The 17220-nt window shown below is 40.4% G+C and overlaps 1 protein-coding gene across 11 annotated transcripts in view; it reads right to left on the bottom strand.

Moving 5' to 3' along the window:
• LOC141807201 (receptor-type tyrosine-protein phosphatase mu-like) overlaps positions 1 to 17220 on the bottom strand; it is a 127093-nt gene that overhangs the window by 18499 nt on the left and 91374 nt on the right. For 2 of the 11 annotated variants that reach the window (XM_074692998.1, XM_074693005.1), the window contains 5 exons: positions 16716 to 16748; positions 9338 to 9456; positions 8091 to 8195; positions 7842 to 7868; positions 4609 to 4799 (listed from right to left, as the gene is read on the bottom strand). In XM_074692998.1, the coding sequence (XP_074549099.1) occupies positions 4609 to 4799; positions 7842 to 7868; positions 8091 to 8195; positions 9338 to 9456; positions 16716 to 16748 (475 nt within the window). The remainder of the gene's footprint in view (positions 1 to 4608; positions 4800 to 7841; positions 7869 to 8090; positions 8196 to 9337; positions 9457 to 16715; positions 16749 to 17220) is intronic. The other 9 variants (XM_074693004.1, XM_074693008.1, XM_074693002.1 and 6 more) reach the window with 6 other exon arrangements.

Raw genomic sequence — 17220 nt, 5'->3', positions numbered from 1 at the left:
CTTACCAGTTTCTTACAGCTCAGTCAACATAACACCCAAAGACCCAAGGGCCCTGTGACCCCTGGATTCTTGAATTAATATTTAAGTACCCTGTGACCATGGTGTCAACAAAGGGCCCTTGGATAGCCCACTGGGAAAAAAAGGATCCTGGAACCACCAGTTTGAGAAAAATAAGGACAACAGGCATCCCAGCCCCAAACTTACGAACTAACAACCTGTGACCTTTGGAAAATGAGATGATCTCTAAATTGATCTTTGGGTTGTTTAATTTTGGGAACATGTGATCTGATGTTGGACCCAAGATATATTAAACCTAAACTTTGGGATCACCAGATCTTACAAAAGAAGGTTATTGGAAATAGTAGATCCTTGAAACATTGGATCCTGGCTGTGTGTAACTCTGTGATCCTTTGACTCTTGGCTGTCTTTGAACTTTGACCTTTCAGACCTGATGACCCTGCAAAATCTTAATCTGGAAAATAAGGAAGTTGTAAAACAGAGACTTCGACAACCCTGGGCCCTTGGAGTGTTACACCTTTGGAGCATGCAAATTTGGTAGGGAAGATTAAACCCCTTGGAGAACTGGACTCATGGAAAGTGGGAAAACAACATGAACAGTGCATCTCGCAAAAATACCAAACAATGTTGGCTAATGCTGAGGACGTTGGATCAGATTAAATGATCAAAGAGTCATACGTTTTTGTGGTGACTTGACTCTGGGACAAATTGATCCTACAAAAGCTGGAACATGGGAACTGGAAAACTGGACTTTTGACTCAAGAAATCTGTAGGAACCTTAGGGAAGGATGCTAGGAAAAAAAACTCGGGGGTGGAAATCTTTGGAACTGGATTCATGAACATGGGAAAACCAGATCATGCAAAACTGGGCCTTTGGGTTTTTTGGACACCAGAAACTTTGAGTCATATGCACTAAGGACTCTGGGTAACATAAGGATCACATGGGACCCATGTGATCCAACCTGGAACCATAGGCTACTTGGTCCCTGGGAATGTAAGACCTTGAGAGCACAGAACCCTTATGTTACAGAAGTATGATTTATGATTGGGTTTAGGGTCGTAGAGAAAAAGTGGTTACCTCTGTGACGTCGTAACAAATTAAACACAAACTGAGGTTACATGAAGCTAAGCTAACAAACAACCAGGAACAGTGAAAGTGTGTGTATGTGTATGTTTCAGCTAGCATTTAATCACTAGTCTAGGTGACAAGAAACAGGATGTTAAGAATCTGAGAACTGAAAAGGTGTCTTACCTCGTTAAGCTGTCCAATCAGATTAATTAGATAAGGGGAAGCATGGAGGGAGATAACAATCATCAGATCTAATCAAGTACTCAACATCAGAAATCAATTCACGTGTGAATCATTGGACATCAGTTTTGTCTACAGGGAAGGATTCAAACACAGAAAAAATACTGTCCTGACGTCGTGAAGAGTGAAGTTAAGCCTGTCAGAGCACTGTGTGAATGATGGGATCATTGGTTATTGATTCATTTGAATCAATAAACAGACGAGATGAGCAGCTCATGACTCGATAAACCAGCAAATAGCAGATGTTGTTATGTGGACGAAAGTTACCGGAACATCGGACCTGCTTCCATTCACACCAGTATGACCGGTTTGATAACACACTCTGTGTTGAATCCAGATTGAAGACTCGCTCTCAGTTTGTGTTGATGCTAAACACATGAATAAATAACAATCCTAATAAATATATGATTTGGAATATCTAAGAGTGATTCTGAGAAACTTTGTCGGAGGACATGAAGATAAGGATTCGTATTTATTTTATGATTTTTATTTTTTTATTTCATATTAGCAGAATCCATCAAAAACATGACTTCTTTCTTTATTTGAGGAAAAGTCACTCTGCTCTGATCACAAGCTATACTGGTGAGCATGGAGACAGACAGTTACACACACACATGCACACACACTCTCACGCACACACACATGCCCAGAATCAGTGGAAAAAGTCCTCACCGCTAACTTTTTGCAAATGGAGGGTGAAAAATACTCTGAGTGTGGTAGCGTGTGTGTGTGTGTGTGTGTGTGTACTCAGTATGTATAATGGATCAGCCCTGAGGGCAGCCCGCTAGCAGGCAACCAGACCTCACAAAAACACACACACACAAATACACATATACACAAGCCATTCCCTGTTTTCGCCCATTAGCTGAGGGGTAGATCTATAATGTATGTCCATGTGTGTTTGTGTGGGTGTGTGTGTGTGTGTGTTTCAGGTAAGTAACATCCATTAGTAAGTTCTTTTCCTGATGAAAATGGGTAAACATGTGGAGAGCGCACACACACACACACACACACACACACACACACACATATACACACACACACAGCTGTTATTACATGTACCTGGTGTCTCAGGTGCTGATGACTGTCACTCAAGTTACCAGGTTGAACATTTTAAACACATAAACAGTGTGAGTCGCTGATTGGTTGATTTGTGAATCTCTGTGTTTTTGAAAAGTTGTTGAGATTAAAAAATGAACACTGAAGCAAACAGCTGATGTAGGCAGATTCATTAATGATGGGATGTTGTCAGCTAACACTGGGTTGGGTTGTGTATGGTTGTTCTCAGGGATAGTTTTGGCTTATGTCAGGTTGTTGTTTGTGGGTTTTTGGGTATATCTGGGGTGTTGTTGAGGTTGTTGTTTGGATGTCAGCGGGTTGTTGTTGGGCAGATATTAGGATGTTGTTAGGTTGTACTATATTGACCCAAATATAGGTCGACCCCGAATGTGAGACAACCCCCCTCTTTTCAAGACCAACCTTCAGAAAAAGACTTATAACCAAAGTTTACTTTTTATGGAAATTCTGAGTCAATCACGGAAATAATTAGAGACTGCTTCCATTTTTTCTATGAATACAGTCACAAAGATCTGTCGTTCAAATGTAATTTGGATAACAGCTCTGGTAGTGGACATGACTTTGTTACATTTCTCGATAAACTCACACACCCTCCTGTCAGTTTCTTGGCAAGTTTCTTCTGTTTTTACATTTTGCATTTCTTAGACGGTCTTTTTGGACACAGGATCTTCAGACATTACAGTCTGTGACTCCATACTTTTTGTCTACCTGACAGTTGATCAAGGACTCTGCTGTATTGACCATCATTATCTTAAAGACGAGAATGCTGAAGTTGAAGAGCCATCACTGCTCTGTTTTTGGCTGTAAACAGCCACATAGTTCCATGCACAAGCTTCCCATCTCAGAGGAAGACAAGACTAAGTGGCTAGAGTTCATTTATTAAGGAAATGTGCCAGCTACACTCAGTGAAACTGTGCATGTGTGTGCTAGTCACTTCACGGCCGACTGCTTTTCCAACTTTGGACAGTACAACAGAGGGCTAGCGAATAGACTGGTCCTGAATCCAGGCGCATTACCAACCATCCACCAACAAACCTCAGACCCTGGAAATGTGATTATTTTAAATGCTGTGTGCTGTGGAGCAGATGGAAGAGCTTTTCCTCAGCGTCCCCCCTGTCTCTGTGTTAGCTTCAGGATGCTAACTTTAGCTGCGGTTAGCTTGTTGTTTTATCCTGTAATGTTACGGTAAACGAGCTTCCCTGTTTTCTAAACATTGTGCACTCGGAGCTCTTGGCGCCGCTTTCAGTGACGTGGAAGAGCAGGGCGGTATCAGCGGTAGCTCATTTACATATGAAGGCCACGCCCACTAAATCAGACCGTTCTGAACAGAGGGGCTATGAGAGCCTGGAAACAATGCTGCTGTGCCTGATTTATTGGCTTTTTGGACCAAAACATGTTACTACCATTTCATGAAGACATCAATGATCCATATTAAACTGCAGAAAAGGAGCAGAATATGGGATCTTTAAGATAAGCATCGTAACTCCGCCTCAGTTCTCCGTTAACTTGCCCAACTTTTGGTCCACTTTGCTCTGGACAATTACTGCGCCCCTTCATTTCTTATCACCTGCCACCACGTCTCTGCTGTGACTGACAGATCACTGCAGCCACAGTGAGATCACTGGCTTTCCAAAAAGCTGGCGCTCTTTGCTTTCGCGGTCATCTGGCGACCCTAAACAACTATCAGTATGTGTCAATAGTTAGACCCTGATTATAAGACGACCTCCAACTTTTCACATTATTTTCAACAAAAAAAACCCTTGTCTCATATTCAGGTCAATATGGTTATATGGCATTTTTCAGTGATGTGTTTGGGTTATGTTAAGTTGTTGTTGGGCTGTTGATTGGTTAGATGTTGGGTTGTTGACTGAATGTTGAAGAGATGTTGGGTAGATTGTGGATTGTTGTGGAGTAGATGTTGAGTTGTCTTTTTGGCACGTGGGGTTTTTGTTTGGACATTGTTGGGTAGATGTTGGGTTATTGTTGGGAAGTTTTTAGGAAGATGTTTGGCTGTTGTTTGGATGTTGCTAGGTAAAAACAGCAGGTTAACAGTGACAATGGTAAATAAAAATGGTCTTGAAGTCCTCTGAAAATGTTCTGTTATTCAGTGTTGCCTTTAAACTGAGACTCTGATTCCCTGTAGCTCCTCCTTCACCGGTGACAGGTGTGTCTATTTGTGTGTCTGGTCTGTGGCTCCTCCTCACCTCATACTCCTCCTTGAAGCCGTACCCCTCGGCACACTTCATCTGGGTGATGTGCTGCAGCAGGTCAGCCACTCGGATGGCCGGGTGCAGCTGACCCGTCTGGTAGGGCAGCCCCTCCCGCTCGGACTCACGCTGCTTGTAGTGGGACTGGACCAGGCTGCTGGTTTCACTGGTCATGGTGTGGCTGTCGTCTGTAGGGGGAAGGGGAAAACATGACAGCACACAGGTCAGACTGAGGGTGGAGGGGACAGGAAGTGACCCCCAGGTGGTAAGGAACATTTGATGGATGACATGATGGACAGCATGGACAGGACCAGACCAGACCAGACTAGATCGACCTGTGTCACAGTTGGTTCAAACTGATTCAAGAGACTCAATGCCAGAAGTTTGTCAGAGTTTTAGTCTCCAGTCAGAGTTGATGTGACCAAAAACAGACAATGGTCCGAGTGTAACTGTTTGCTGATCACAGACTAGGATCAGACTGAACCTCTACCAGGTCTAGTTTTTATCAGAGACAGCAGCTGGTTCCTTACATGCTTTGAAATGTAGAGGTAAACCTGTGAGGTCACTCCATGTCGTACAGAGTCTGCACACCACTCTGTAACATTTATGATGTGTACTGGTTTTGACTTAAAGGTCCTGGTTCTGGTCCACGTCCACAGAAACCCTTTAACCACAACAACAAAGATGGATGGCACACACATCACGTGACATCAGATCACATGACTGGAGAGAGGATGGTGATTGGCCCTGGTGTCTTTTCACACTGTAACGACTGATCACAGATCAATATCTGTTTTATTTCTTTAAGTTAAAGTTTAAAAAATTAGAACCTGGACTTGCTTCGACCCAAACCAGGTTCTGGTCCAGGTTTTGGAGCTGCAGTGTGAGAAGAGCAGAGTCCAGGATCAGAGCAGACCTGTGTGTAAACTGTTTTTTATGGACTCTGATGAAACAGTTCAACAAAGACACACCTCTCACTACGCTCTCTACCTCTGTTCTTATTGGCTAGCCTGGGGGCTGACTGACCAATCAGAAACTCTCTATCCCAAACAGCCCAACCAACCATGGCCAGGGCAAACAAAGAGATGAGCGGTGTGATGACGTGGCGGCTTGTGATTGGACTGAGGAGGACAAATGAGACAACCACGACAAAAAGACACCAACCAATCAGAGCGGGCAGAGCTGAGACCTGATTGGTTTTAAGTGAAATGGTGGGAGGAGTCAGGGTTTGTGATGTCACAGTTTTACACAGAGGTAAGAACTAGGCATGGCCACGCTAACTGATGACATCACAGCGTGAGGTGGGTGTGGCTTCATGCGCTGACAGACACCCCCCAACATGAGGCCCCACCCTTATCCCCAAATTTAACCACTTACCATTAATGGGCACTTTACAGAGAGAGGTAGAAAGAGTAAGAGAAAGAGGGGGAGAGGAAGAGAGAGACAGAAAGAGAGACAGGGTTTAAGTAACAACTTTAGCGTTAGCTTTAGCCTGGACTTTAGCCTGTCTACTGCTGATGCTGAGCTAGCCCTATTTTTACCTGTCAAAGCTACCAACTAGCTGCTTTACTAACTTAACTGTACCTGAAGAGTTTAGCCTTTAGCCTAGCCTGAATACAGTTTAGCTAGCCTGAAGAGAGAGGAGAAACAGGGATTTACGCAACATTTGAGCATTACCCTTTCTTCACCTGGTCATTAAGCTAGCCTTGTAGGTAGTTAGCATCCAACTTTAGCCTAAGATGGTGTTTTGTGGTCTTCTTACACATATTAGGAGAGATATTTCATGGTTAGTCCCAAATAGAAAATTATTTGATTTTTTTTCTCTATTAACCTTAAGACAGAGCAAAGAGCTAGCCTATTTATTTATGAAAAAGAAGGTAGCATTAATTAGCTTAAGATGATGACTGATTCAAATTTAACTCAAGTTTATCTTCAAAACAAATGAGTTGTTTACAAATTCAGGCAGCACTGTTTTTGTACCAGGCTGTAAACATGTTTATTTCTTCTGTTACATTTCAACATGGGACTCAATGGGGACTGACTCACTGCTGGAGATAACCTCTAGTGGATGCCCTTGGAACTGCAGTTGTTTTTTTCCCTGCATTGGCTTCACTTTTCAGCACTGCCTGGTGTGACCCTTCAACTTAAAATGTGACCATCAGTGTGTGATGTCACCATGTGGGCGTGGCCATACTTTGTGTGAGTTTCTTATAGTGACAACAAAAAATATTTTTAAGCTTGAACATTTTTGCTGTTTACAGCCAAAGGTCGGATGACAACTCAAAAGTTTTACTGTAAGATCATTACAGTTAGATCCACAACGGATTGGTTTTAAATGGAAAGTACTGGATCACATGCTGTGAATATTTTCCTGCTCACATCGTGTTCATTAAAGAAAATCTAAAAATGCACAAACACCTGCTACATCCAAGAATGAAAACCACAAGGTTCACAGAGAAAATACAGCCACTATCGTTCCTCTGACTGACTCCTCTGTCCGATCTTTGAAATACTGTTTTTTTGTTTTGTTTCCCCCCCGTCCACGAGGGCGTGTGTGTCCATGCAGAGGTTGGAGGTCACAGACAGACGTGACGTCAACACGACACGCAGGAATGTTGTGGATGCGGGGATGGAGTGAAGCCCACCGTTGTCTCAAAAACAACCAACCAAAAATAAAACAATAAAACCAACAAAAATAAAAAAACAGGTCCCTGACTTAGTGTAAACAGTACACAAAAATGAAAAAAAATACAAGAAAAAAAAGAATAGACTATAAAAGTTTGTCTTGAATAGAAATAAACAATTTTATTTTTATAGGAAAAATGAAAATTTCTCTGTAGGACAATAACATTAAAAAAAGTTGGATAAAATAAAAAAAAAATCAGTTTAACAGAAAAAAAATATAATAAATTTAATGATTTGGGGGTTTGAATTAAAAAAAATAACAAAAAAAAATTCTTAAAGATATACATAAATTAAATAAAATAAAATTAAAATTAAATTAAAATAAAAACAAAAGCAGTCGAACGAGAAGCAAGCAGGGATGGATGGAAGCCAGAATATCACTCTGTCTCTCTCTTCTTTTCTCTATCTTATTCTCTCCATCCTCACCTGTCTTTCTGCTGTCTCACCTGTCTGTCCACTCCCTGACTGTCTGTTTACTTCCTGTATGTCTACCTGTGCAGGTGACTTTATTTTCCTACAGAGAAAGGAAAAGGAAGGTGTCTCACCCAGAATCGCTGTCGGTACAAAGGGATCTGCCATCAGGACACATCAGCAGCAAAGAGACAGACAGACAGAGAGACAGAGAGACAAGGAGAGACAGACAGAAACAGAAGAGTGGAGGAAAGAGTCAGCTCAGTTTGTGGTTCAGCTGACTTTGCCGAGCTCTGGATGTGTTTTTGTGTAGCGTGTAGAACAGTCAAACAATTTAAGGACTTTTTCTTCTTCTAAAAACTTGGTGTGTTTGAGTGTGATACCTGGGTAGTAGGAGGTGGGGACGGTGGTGCTGATGGTGTTTGTCTTTAGAGTGAAGGAGGACGGAGAGGACACGGCTGGACAGAAAGGGACAGAACTCTGTGAGACTGAAAACATCAGAAACAACAGCTGTGTTAAATGTATTATTTTCAACATTTCACCAAATCTTAAAAACATCTTATCCCCAGAGTTTACAGCTCCCACTAATGTGAGGTTGATGATTAAATTCAAAAAGGTGCAGCTCAGAGAACCTCTCATAGAAACTATAAGAATGTTCTTCCCGTAGTAAAGAATGATACGAATGAGAGATTAAAATTCTGCAGCAGTATAAAAGTCGACAATAAAAGAGAGACACAGAGAATAAGAAGAGAGCAGAGCAGTGTTGGAGGAGCTAAGAGGAGGTGAAAGCCTGAGGGAAGGTCGACTCCTCCGTCCTCTAAACCCCCCCCACACGCTCCTCCTCCCTCCCCCCTCCTCCCCCAGCCGACAGCCGTCACTTCATGATAAAACGTTCAGTCATATCACCTGCAGTCACATCCCTTCCTTCATCTCACATTATTAAACTAAAGACAACAAACACAAAGTGCTTGACACAGATTTAACATCAGATTATTTAATCCACACAGATTATATTCAGAGAGAAAGGCCTGTTACTGTCTGTCTGTCTGTCTCTGACATGTTTGACTGACTTCCTGTCGTGTTTGTCTCTGTCATCTCATCTCTTTTGGTTTTATGCTCTCTACTCATGCTGTCATCTCTGGTTTGGTGAAATACAAACAAAATTCAACAAAGGTGGACAAAATTTTAGAAAGAGATGTGATCGAAAAATAAAACAAAATTAAAGAAACAGAAACTGAAAAAAGAAGAAAAAATTTGGGAAAAATGAGATTGAAAAAAATGAGATACAAAATGATGAGATGGGATAAAAAATGAAACGCAGAGATAAATTTAAAAGATAAACATAAAACTAAAGAAATAGAAAAGATAAGTGTACTGAAGCCGAGATTAAAGGGAAAGAAAACTTTTAAAAGATTAAAGACTAAAATCTGGAAAAAAAATATAGGAATGAATTCATTGATAAGATAAAGACACAAAAAGATAAACAAAAAAAGATGTTAATTAAAAAAAATAAAAAATGAAGACAAGAATATGAGATATTGTGATAAAAATGGAAACACTTCTCTTCTCTCTTCTTGTGTGAACTCTTGTTTTTCATTTCATGTGCTTATGTGTGACTGTGTGTACTCACTGCGTCCGTTCAGTGTGTGCGCGTGCGTGTCCACCATGGTTGTGTGTTGGGAGTTGTTGACCATCAGAGTCATTTCCTGTCTGGAGCTCAGAGTTTCCTTCCTCTTCTTCGCCAACTTGCTGTTGTGACGAAAAGAATGAAACTCATCAGCACTGAGCAGTGAACCCACAGCAGGACAACTCTAAAATCTGACATATTTGGGGGCCCTGAATGCAACACCAAAGGCTTTAACATGAAATCAATAAACAGATACAGAAATAATCAAACAATGTGCAACAGAAACTCTCTTCATTTCATTCTGACTGAAGATCTCTAGGCAGCACATTATAACCTGTTTTATATCTGAGTTAAGGTGGCATGAGTGAGGTCTTTATGGCGGTATTGGATGGTTATAATGAGGTCATAGAGTAGGCTGTTAAGACAGTATGCAGAAGTATCTTCAATGAGCTGAACATAAACTAGAGATGAAACTAAATGTTTGGCTGTAATGAGGGCCGTAAGTTTCTGGATTAGTTCTGCTTTTGAAATATATGAGCCATGAAAAATCACACTTAGCACACACACACTTTTCTGTCTTGTCTTTTTGTCCATTACATTGAGTCTTTATTGATCACCCTGGGACAGTTTGTTTCTCATAAACTTGAACTCCTGTTGGACAAGGTTTAGATCCACAGTTTGACTAATAGCCAGGTTTAACTCTTCATGTTCAAAGATAGAATAATAAACACATCTTGATCTGTTAACTTGGATCAGTACCATGATTTCTCAGATTGATGTAACTTAAAAGAGAGGAACCAGTCAATCTATCTCCACTGGGACCGATTTTTTATATCTGGCTCCACTGAGTCCCAGTTTCACTGTATCAGTCTAAAAATGTTCTCAGGTTAATCGGTTCTATCTATGCTGAGTTGCAGTTTCACTGCATCCATCTCAATTTTTATGCATCTGTCTCCACTAAGTCTGTGTTTTACAGCGATATCAGTCTGAAATAAGTCTCAGTTTCACTGATTCAGTCCACACTGAGTCTCGGCTTTACTAAATCATGCTAAAACAAGACTCAGCTTTACTGTTTCAGCCTTTAATAAGTTTTGGTTGTTCTGCATAATTCTTCTCTGAGTCTCAGTTTTACTATATCTGCCTCCATTGAGTCTTAGTTTTATTATCACGCTAAAAGAAGACTGAGTTTTTCAGTATCTGTGTCACTGAGTCTCAGCTTCAATGTATCAGTCTCCATTGTCTCTTTTTTTATTATATGAAACTGAAATAAGTCTCAGGTGAACAGTATCTGTTTAAAATAAGTCTCAGTTTCAATGATTCAGTCTGTACTGAGTCTCTGTTCTATTAAATTACACTGAAACGAGTCTTAGCTTCACTGTTTCAGCCTTGAATAAGTTTTGGTTGTTCTGCATTATTCTTCTCTGAGTCTCAGTTTTACTATTTCTGTCTCCAATGAGTCTTAGTTTTATTATGTCACACTGAAAGGAGCCTCAGTTTTTCAGTTTCTGAAAGTTTCTCATTGAGTCTCAGCTTCACTGTATCAGTCTCCATTGACTCTTAGTTCTATTGTATGAAGCTAATATAAGTCTCATTTGGACTATATCTGTTTCAAGTAAGTCTGACCTTTTACAGTATCAGTCTACACTGAGTATCTGTTATAATCCCACTAAAACAAGTCTCAGCTTCACTGTTTCAGCCTTGAGTAAGTTTTGGTTGTTCTGCATTATTCTTCTCTGAGTCTCAGTTTTACTATATCTGTCTCCAAGGAGTCTTATTTTTATTATTTTGAAAGACGCCTCAGTTCTTCAGTATCTGTCTCATTGAGTCTCAGCTTCATTTATTATATAAAGCTGAAATAAGTCTCAGTTTGACAGTATCTGTTTCAAATGAGTCTCAGTTTCACTGTATCAGTCTCTGCTCAGTCTCAGCTTTACTGTATCAGTCTCAAATAAGTTAAAATTGTACTATATCATTCTTTACTAAGTCTCAATTTCACTGTGGCTTCATTTGTCACCACTGGGTCTCAGTTTCACTGTATTTGAAAAGACATGCTTAAGGCAGCGGAAAACTGACTGAAGCTCTATGAACCCAGGATAAACACATTTCTATGATTTCAGGAAAATGAACAGGCTGAAAAGATGTCTGAGTATTAGATCAGTCTGCAGATTTTTTGAGATCTGATTTGAAGAAAACAAGAAGAAACAAATTTAGAATGATCTTTTTTCCAATGGCTTGGTTTGACAGACTCAGTTGTCAGAACAAATAATGCAACAGTGATATACGAAGAGTTTAGTTCTCTAACTTCCTCTATACACAATTACAAGAAGAAGCTTTATTAATAAAGTAAATAAAAATGAAAGTAGGAATCTATCTATCTATCTATCTATCTATCTATCTATCTATCTATCTATCTATCTATCTATCTATCTATCTATCTATCTATCTATCTGTCTATCTATTTATCCGTTGATCTTGTGTAACTGCTGAAGGAAAAAGCATCTTGAAAAGAGACGCAGAAAGGGAGAGAAACACTCGGTCCACTTTAAAAGCTCTGCGTATTTTCTCTCTTTCTATTCCGAGTGTGTTAATAAAAAAAACATCCATTTGTACAATTACTCTCTCACACACACACACAGACACACACATGCACACACACACACACACACACACACAGTGCAAAGTTTAACCCTGACCTGAAAATGGAAAAGGAAAAATATTGAAATAAATAAATAAATATAGAAAAACAGGCTTTTAAACTGAAAGAGACATCAGTGAAAGCAGCATTGCGCGCGCGTGTGTGTGTGTGTGTGTATGTGTGTGTGTGTGTGTGTGTGTGTGTGTGAATGTGTATGTGTGTGGAGGTTGACATGGAGGACGGTGAAAGCGCCCCGAGGAGAGGCTGCCCTCCTCCCCCTCATGTCACCTATTTCTTCTTCTGTGGTTCAGTCAGACATTAAAAACCTGCAGCATTTCTTCTTCTCTGATTCAGAACGAACCCACCAACTCATCTCCTTTTTCTCCTGGAGTTAAACACACGTCTGATTACAGACTGACCGTGTGTTTGGATTCTGCTGTTTTAAATATTTGGACCAAATGATCAGGAACTAATCAGAGTAATCAGAGCTAAAGCAAACAAAATACTTAGAAACTCTGCAGCAACTGAAAGACACAAACTACTACACAAAAGTGAAATAGTTCAAGCAACAAAAAACTAAAGAAAAATGAAGACAAATTACAGAAACACAAATCAGCTACAGCAGGGCTTGACATCAGCTTCAGTGGCTAGTGGTATCCCGGAGTTACTAGCCACTCAGCATTTTCGCTAACCACAATTTCGTTGTTGGATAATTATGTTTAATACGATTGAAGCGGATTTAAATGTAAATTTCCCCTTTGCACACTCAAATAAAGACTACATAAATCAGTTCTTCAGCTTTGAAAAGGTTGTGCTCCTTTAATATGAAAATATGCAGACTATCAAAACAAAGTAATAAAAAGAGGAGTTTAATATTGCATTTAATTAAAGTTGTGAAGCTTTAAGATTAACTGAAAACCTAAAAACTAAACTGAAAAATCTAGCTGGAAACCCTATCTGCTTAAACATTTATTTATATCAGTATTTTTTCAGAAATAAACCAAGTACCATATTTTTTTGGACTATAAGTCAGTGTAATACATTTTTTAAAGTTGTATCAGTCAAAAAAATGCATCATGAAGACGAAAGCAACAGATATAAGTCACACTGGACCATAAGTCTTATTTATTTAGAATGATTTGGTTTGTTACAGTATTTCAAGAGTGAACCTTTTACATATAACTTTGATAAGTGTTTGGGGGGTTTAAATATTGTTCCTTCAGCTCCTCATATCTGTGACCAGTTTGACTTCTATACATGCGCTCCTCTCCCTCCCCTCCCTGCTCTGGGTGAGTGTTGCAGTGTGACTTTAAATGAGCTTCATCCGATGAACGTCCTCCCTTTTAAAACATTAGAAGAAGTTTTGGCGCTAGTTTGTGACTTAAATCTCAGAATCTGTTTGCAATAAAGACGCGAGTGAACATTTAAATCACGTTATCAGGCACCAAACACCAGGAGCTGTCACGATGTCAGCAGAAGACTTCGCGAACGGACCAATGAGCAAACACTGTGTGCAGGCAGTGCTCATGGGAGTTGTAGCGTCGTAGTCTCTGACCTCCTAAGAGATTTGCTGTGCACACTGCAAGACACATTTGTGAAACTGTAACGTCATGATTTAAATTTATTATTTTACGTAATTTGTTAAATTTTCACATAAGAACATTTATCCTGTGCTCAATTTCTTGAGAAGTGTTAAATAGAGTACAATGCAATATTTCTGTTATTTATTTATTTGATTTGTACCCTGCCCCCCTGTAAATATTGTCCGGGGTGCCTACCCCTGGTATATACAAATATAACTTTTTGGGGGGACAAATGCGCCTGTCTCCAAAATTTGGGGGGCCATGTCCCACGCATTCCCGCAATTCTTGCGCCTATGGACTTGAATAACTCCAGAGACATATACAACAAAGAACTACTGACACACAAAGACAGAAAACATCTACAGTAACCAAAAACTAAATAGACAAAAAACAACTTCAGCAACAACAAGAACACCTGAGACGATAAAATTAAAAACTTAAAAGACAAACAATGTTATGGATCAAACAACTACTGGTACAAATAACTGAGATGATTCAAAGTGTGTCCACTCTGTCCACAGCAACTTTCTGCACTTTATCTTCAAGGACACATACACGACCTGACAGAGTTTGAATCTTTCTCTACAGCAGAGAGGTGTTTGTGATTAAATAAAGATGCGAGTGTAAGTTTCCTTCAGGATGTTTTTCTCACATTTTTCTGTTTGTGTCGTTTTCATTTTCCTGCAGAGCTATGGTGACCTCACTCTGACTCCAATCAGCTGTTCTGACCTCTGACCTCTGAACACCTCCCACACAGACATGGTGCAAAGAGATGAGTGAATAGAGAGAACAAGAGAGAGAGGAGGAGACGGAGAAAGCAGCACTGCTGTGGGCTTATGTCTGAATTCAATGGAGATTGGTGTGTGTGTGTGTGTGTGTGTGTGTGTGTGTGTGTGTGTGTGTGTGTGTATGACAGAGAGAGTCATGACATCATCAGTGAGGTGTCGGGGGTTGATTGATTTAGCATCACTTAACATGAACACACACCCTCAGATGCATGTCAAGGCTAATCTATGCTAATCTAATGAGCGACAGCACAATGCTGTTAGCTGTAATGGATGAGTGTGTGTGTGAGTGTGTGTGTGTGTGTAGGTGTATCTTCCCTTGTAACGATCATTTGATCAGACAGGTTTATTACAGCCAGCTAATTCTATTAACCCTGCTCCACTGCTTACAGACACACACACACACACACACACACACACACACACACACACACACACACACACACACACACACACACACACACACACACACACACACACGCAGCTTCCTTCAGGATGATAAAACAGACTCTGTTGGGTCATCAGAAAAATGATTTCACAGTTTGATTTGAATTTTTTATTTTTATAAAAGTTTTCATTTAAAAGATGTAACTGGAAAGTGTGTGTGTGTGTGTTCTCATTTACCTGTGTCTAAACAAAACAATCTGTTCTATTTGAATATTTTCTGTAACTGTGGGTAAAACGCACACACACACACACACACAGAGTGACCTGAGGAGGAGTGTGAGTACCTCCCGTCTCCCTGTGGAGGCGTCGGTTGGAGATGTTTCAGTCAAACCTGGAGGGGAAACTCAGGTTTCTCTGCTCCCTCTCACACTTTCATCGATCAAACACAAACACAGCTTCTGTTTTTATTTTTACTCCACTTCAGTTTGAAACACAAACACAGCAGTAACCCAGCACTGACCAATAAGGGATAGGACACCAGGACCAGGAAATCAACAGTATGCTAACGACAGATAATCAACACGAAAGAAAACTTAAAACAACTGAAGACAACCAGAGACACTTCAGATGATTTAAACTAAACAAATAAAACAACGAAAGTCAAGAAATAACCAACAACAGACAACTAAAAGATAACTTCAATCACCATTTGACAACCAAAGACTAAGACAGATATAAGACGCAAACAATAACTAAGACAACCACGGACACAAAAACACATGTGTCAGCAACTTCAGACAAAAAGAAAGTTTATAACAACCAATAAGAAGCAAGCACAAGACAAAAAGGTCCAAGACAACATATGAGACCTAAAGAGAGCTCAATAAACTGTCAACTATTAACATATGATGACAGCCAAAGATAAAATCAGCCTTGACCAAAGACAATAAAAGTCAAGCCATAAAAAATGTCAACAAACCGAAAAACAAAGAAAACTACGGACAACCAAAGGCAACTTAAGACAAATGTCCAGCGCTGCAAACTATTTGGGCATCAGAGCTCAGGGGTCAAAACGAGGTAAAAACTAGCAGACAAAGCTGTGGGGTCAAAGCTAGAAGTTAAAGCTCAGGGGTCAAAGCTTAGGACTTAAAAGACTAGGTGTTAAGACTCAGTAGGCCAATCCAGAGTTCAAAGCTTGGGGGTCAAAAGGGTCAAAGCTTAGGGGTCAAAGCTCAATGACTGAACCTTAGGGGACAAAACTTAGAGACCAAAGCATAAAGGTCAAAGCTTACCAGTCAAGGTTCAAGGGTCAAAGCCCTAGGGTCAAATAAAAAGGTCAAAGCTCAAAAACTGAAGCTTAGGGGACAGAATTCAGGGGTCAAAGCTCAGTGGTCAAAGCAAAAAAGTTTAAGCTTAGAGGTCAAAACTGTAGGGACAAACCTTAGAGGTTAAACCCCAGACATCAAAGCTAATGGGTCACAACTTGGGGTTTAAATCTTGATGGTCAAAGCTCAGGAGTAAAGAGTTTACATTGACAGTTAATTTTTTGTCATGGTTTTAAGTTCATGTGGTTGGGTACCATGCTAAGGGTTTTGGATCAAGGGTTTCAGTTTGGGGGACATAAACTGGGAGTTAGGGTCAGGGTCAAAGGTTAAGGACTCAGAAGGAATGTTTACAGATGCAACACTTGTTAAGGTTATGGAGAGTACACTTTGGGATTGGGGTCCAAACTTTTTAATTAGTGTTTAAAGTTTAGGGATCAGGGGTTGAGTATCACAAGTTTAGAACCAGGATCAGGGTTTAGGATACAGCTCAGGGGTTTAGGGTCAGGGCTGAGGTCTGTGTTTTGGGGTCAGAGGTTTGAAGGGCAAGCAGGGATACAGGCAGGACACACTCAGCTCAGGGTTTCAGGATTTCAGGTGTTGATGTTTGATGCTGAGGTGAAGGTGGATGTTACAGGTGAGGGGTCAAAGGTCACACAGGTTACTTACAGGTAGTAAGTGTAGGAGTGATAATTTCTTCGTCTGAGTGGAGGGGGCGGAGCAGAGGGAGGGATGAAATGGAGGGAAAGAAAACAGAAAAACAGAAAAAGGAAGAACAACAGATTAATGTCTCAGAGAGAAAAACAGAACAGATGAGTTAAACTATTATACGTGAAGGTGGAGGAGTGGAGAGCGGTGATTGGCTGGTTACGGGGTGTCAATAAAAGTGTGAGGGGGAGGGGACACGTCTGATTGGAGGAGAATGTGTGGAGAGAGGACACAGAGAAAGAAAGCCTGGCTCTTGTTATAGTTTCAATTAAAGTTTAACTTCACATACATCATCACACATCACAGGCACCAATAAAGAAACAGGGGGGGAAATGTTGACAAGCAAAAGTGTTGACTGCGGCTCCAACTAGCTCCCTGCTTACCTAGAAAAAGACAACTAGGTGGATAATCTAGCATAATCTAGCCACGCCCCTTATTCTCCCTCCCTTTGAGTCAGTAGCATTTG

Source organism: Halichoeres trimaculatus, unplaced genomic scaffold (assembly GCF_033239565.1).
Source record: "Halichoeres trimaculatus isolate MK-OKI-2021-1 unplaced genomic scaffold, fHalTri1.1 fHalTri1_scaffold_18, whole genome shotgun sequence".
NCBI lineage: Eukaryota > Metazoa > Chordata > Actinopteri > Labriformes > Labridae > Halichoeres > Halichoeres trimaculatus.
This window is presented reverse-complemented; position numbering and strand designations above follow the sequence as displayed.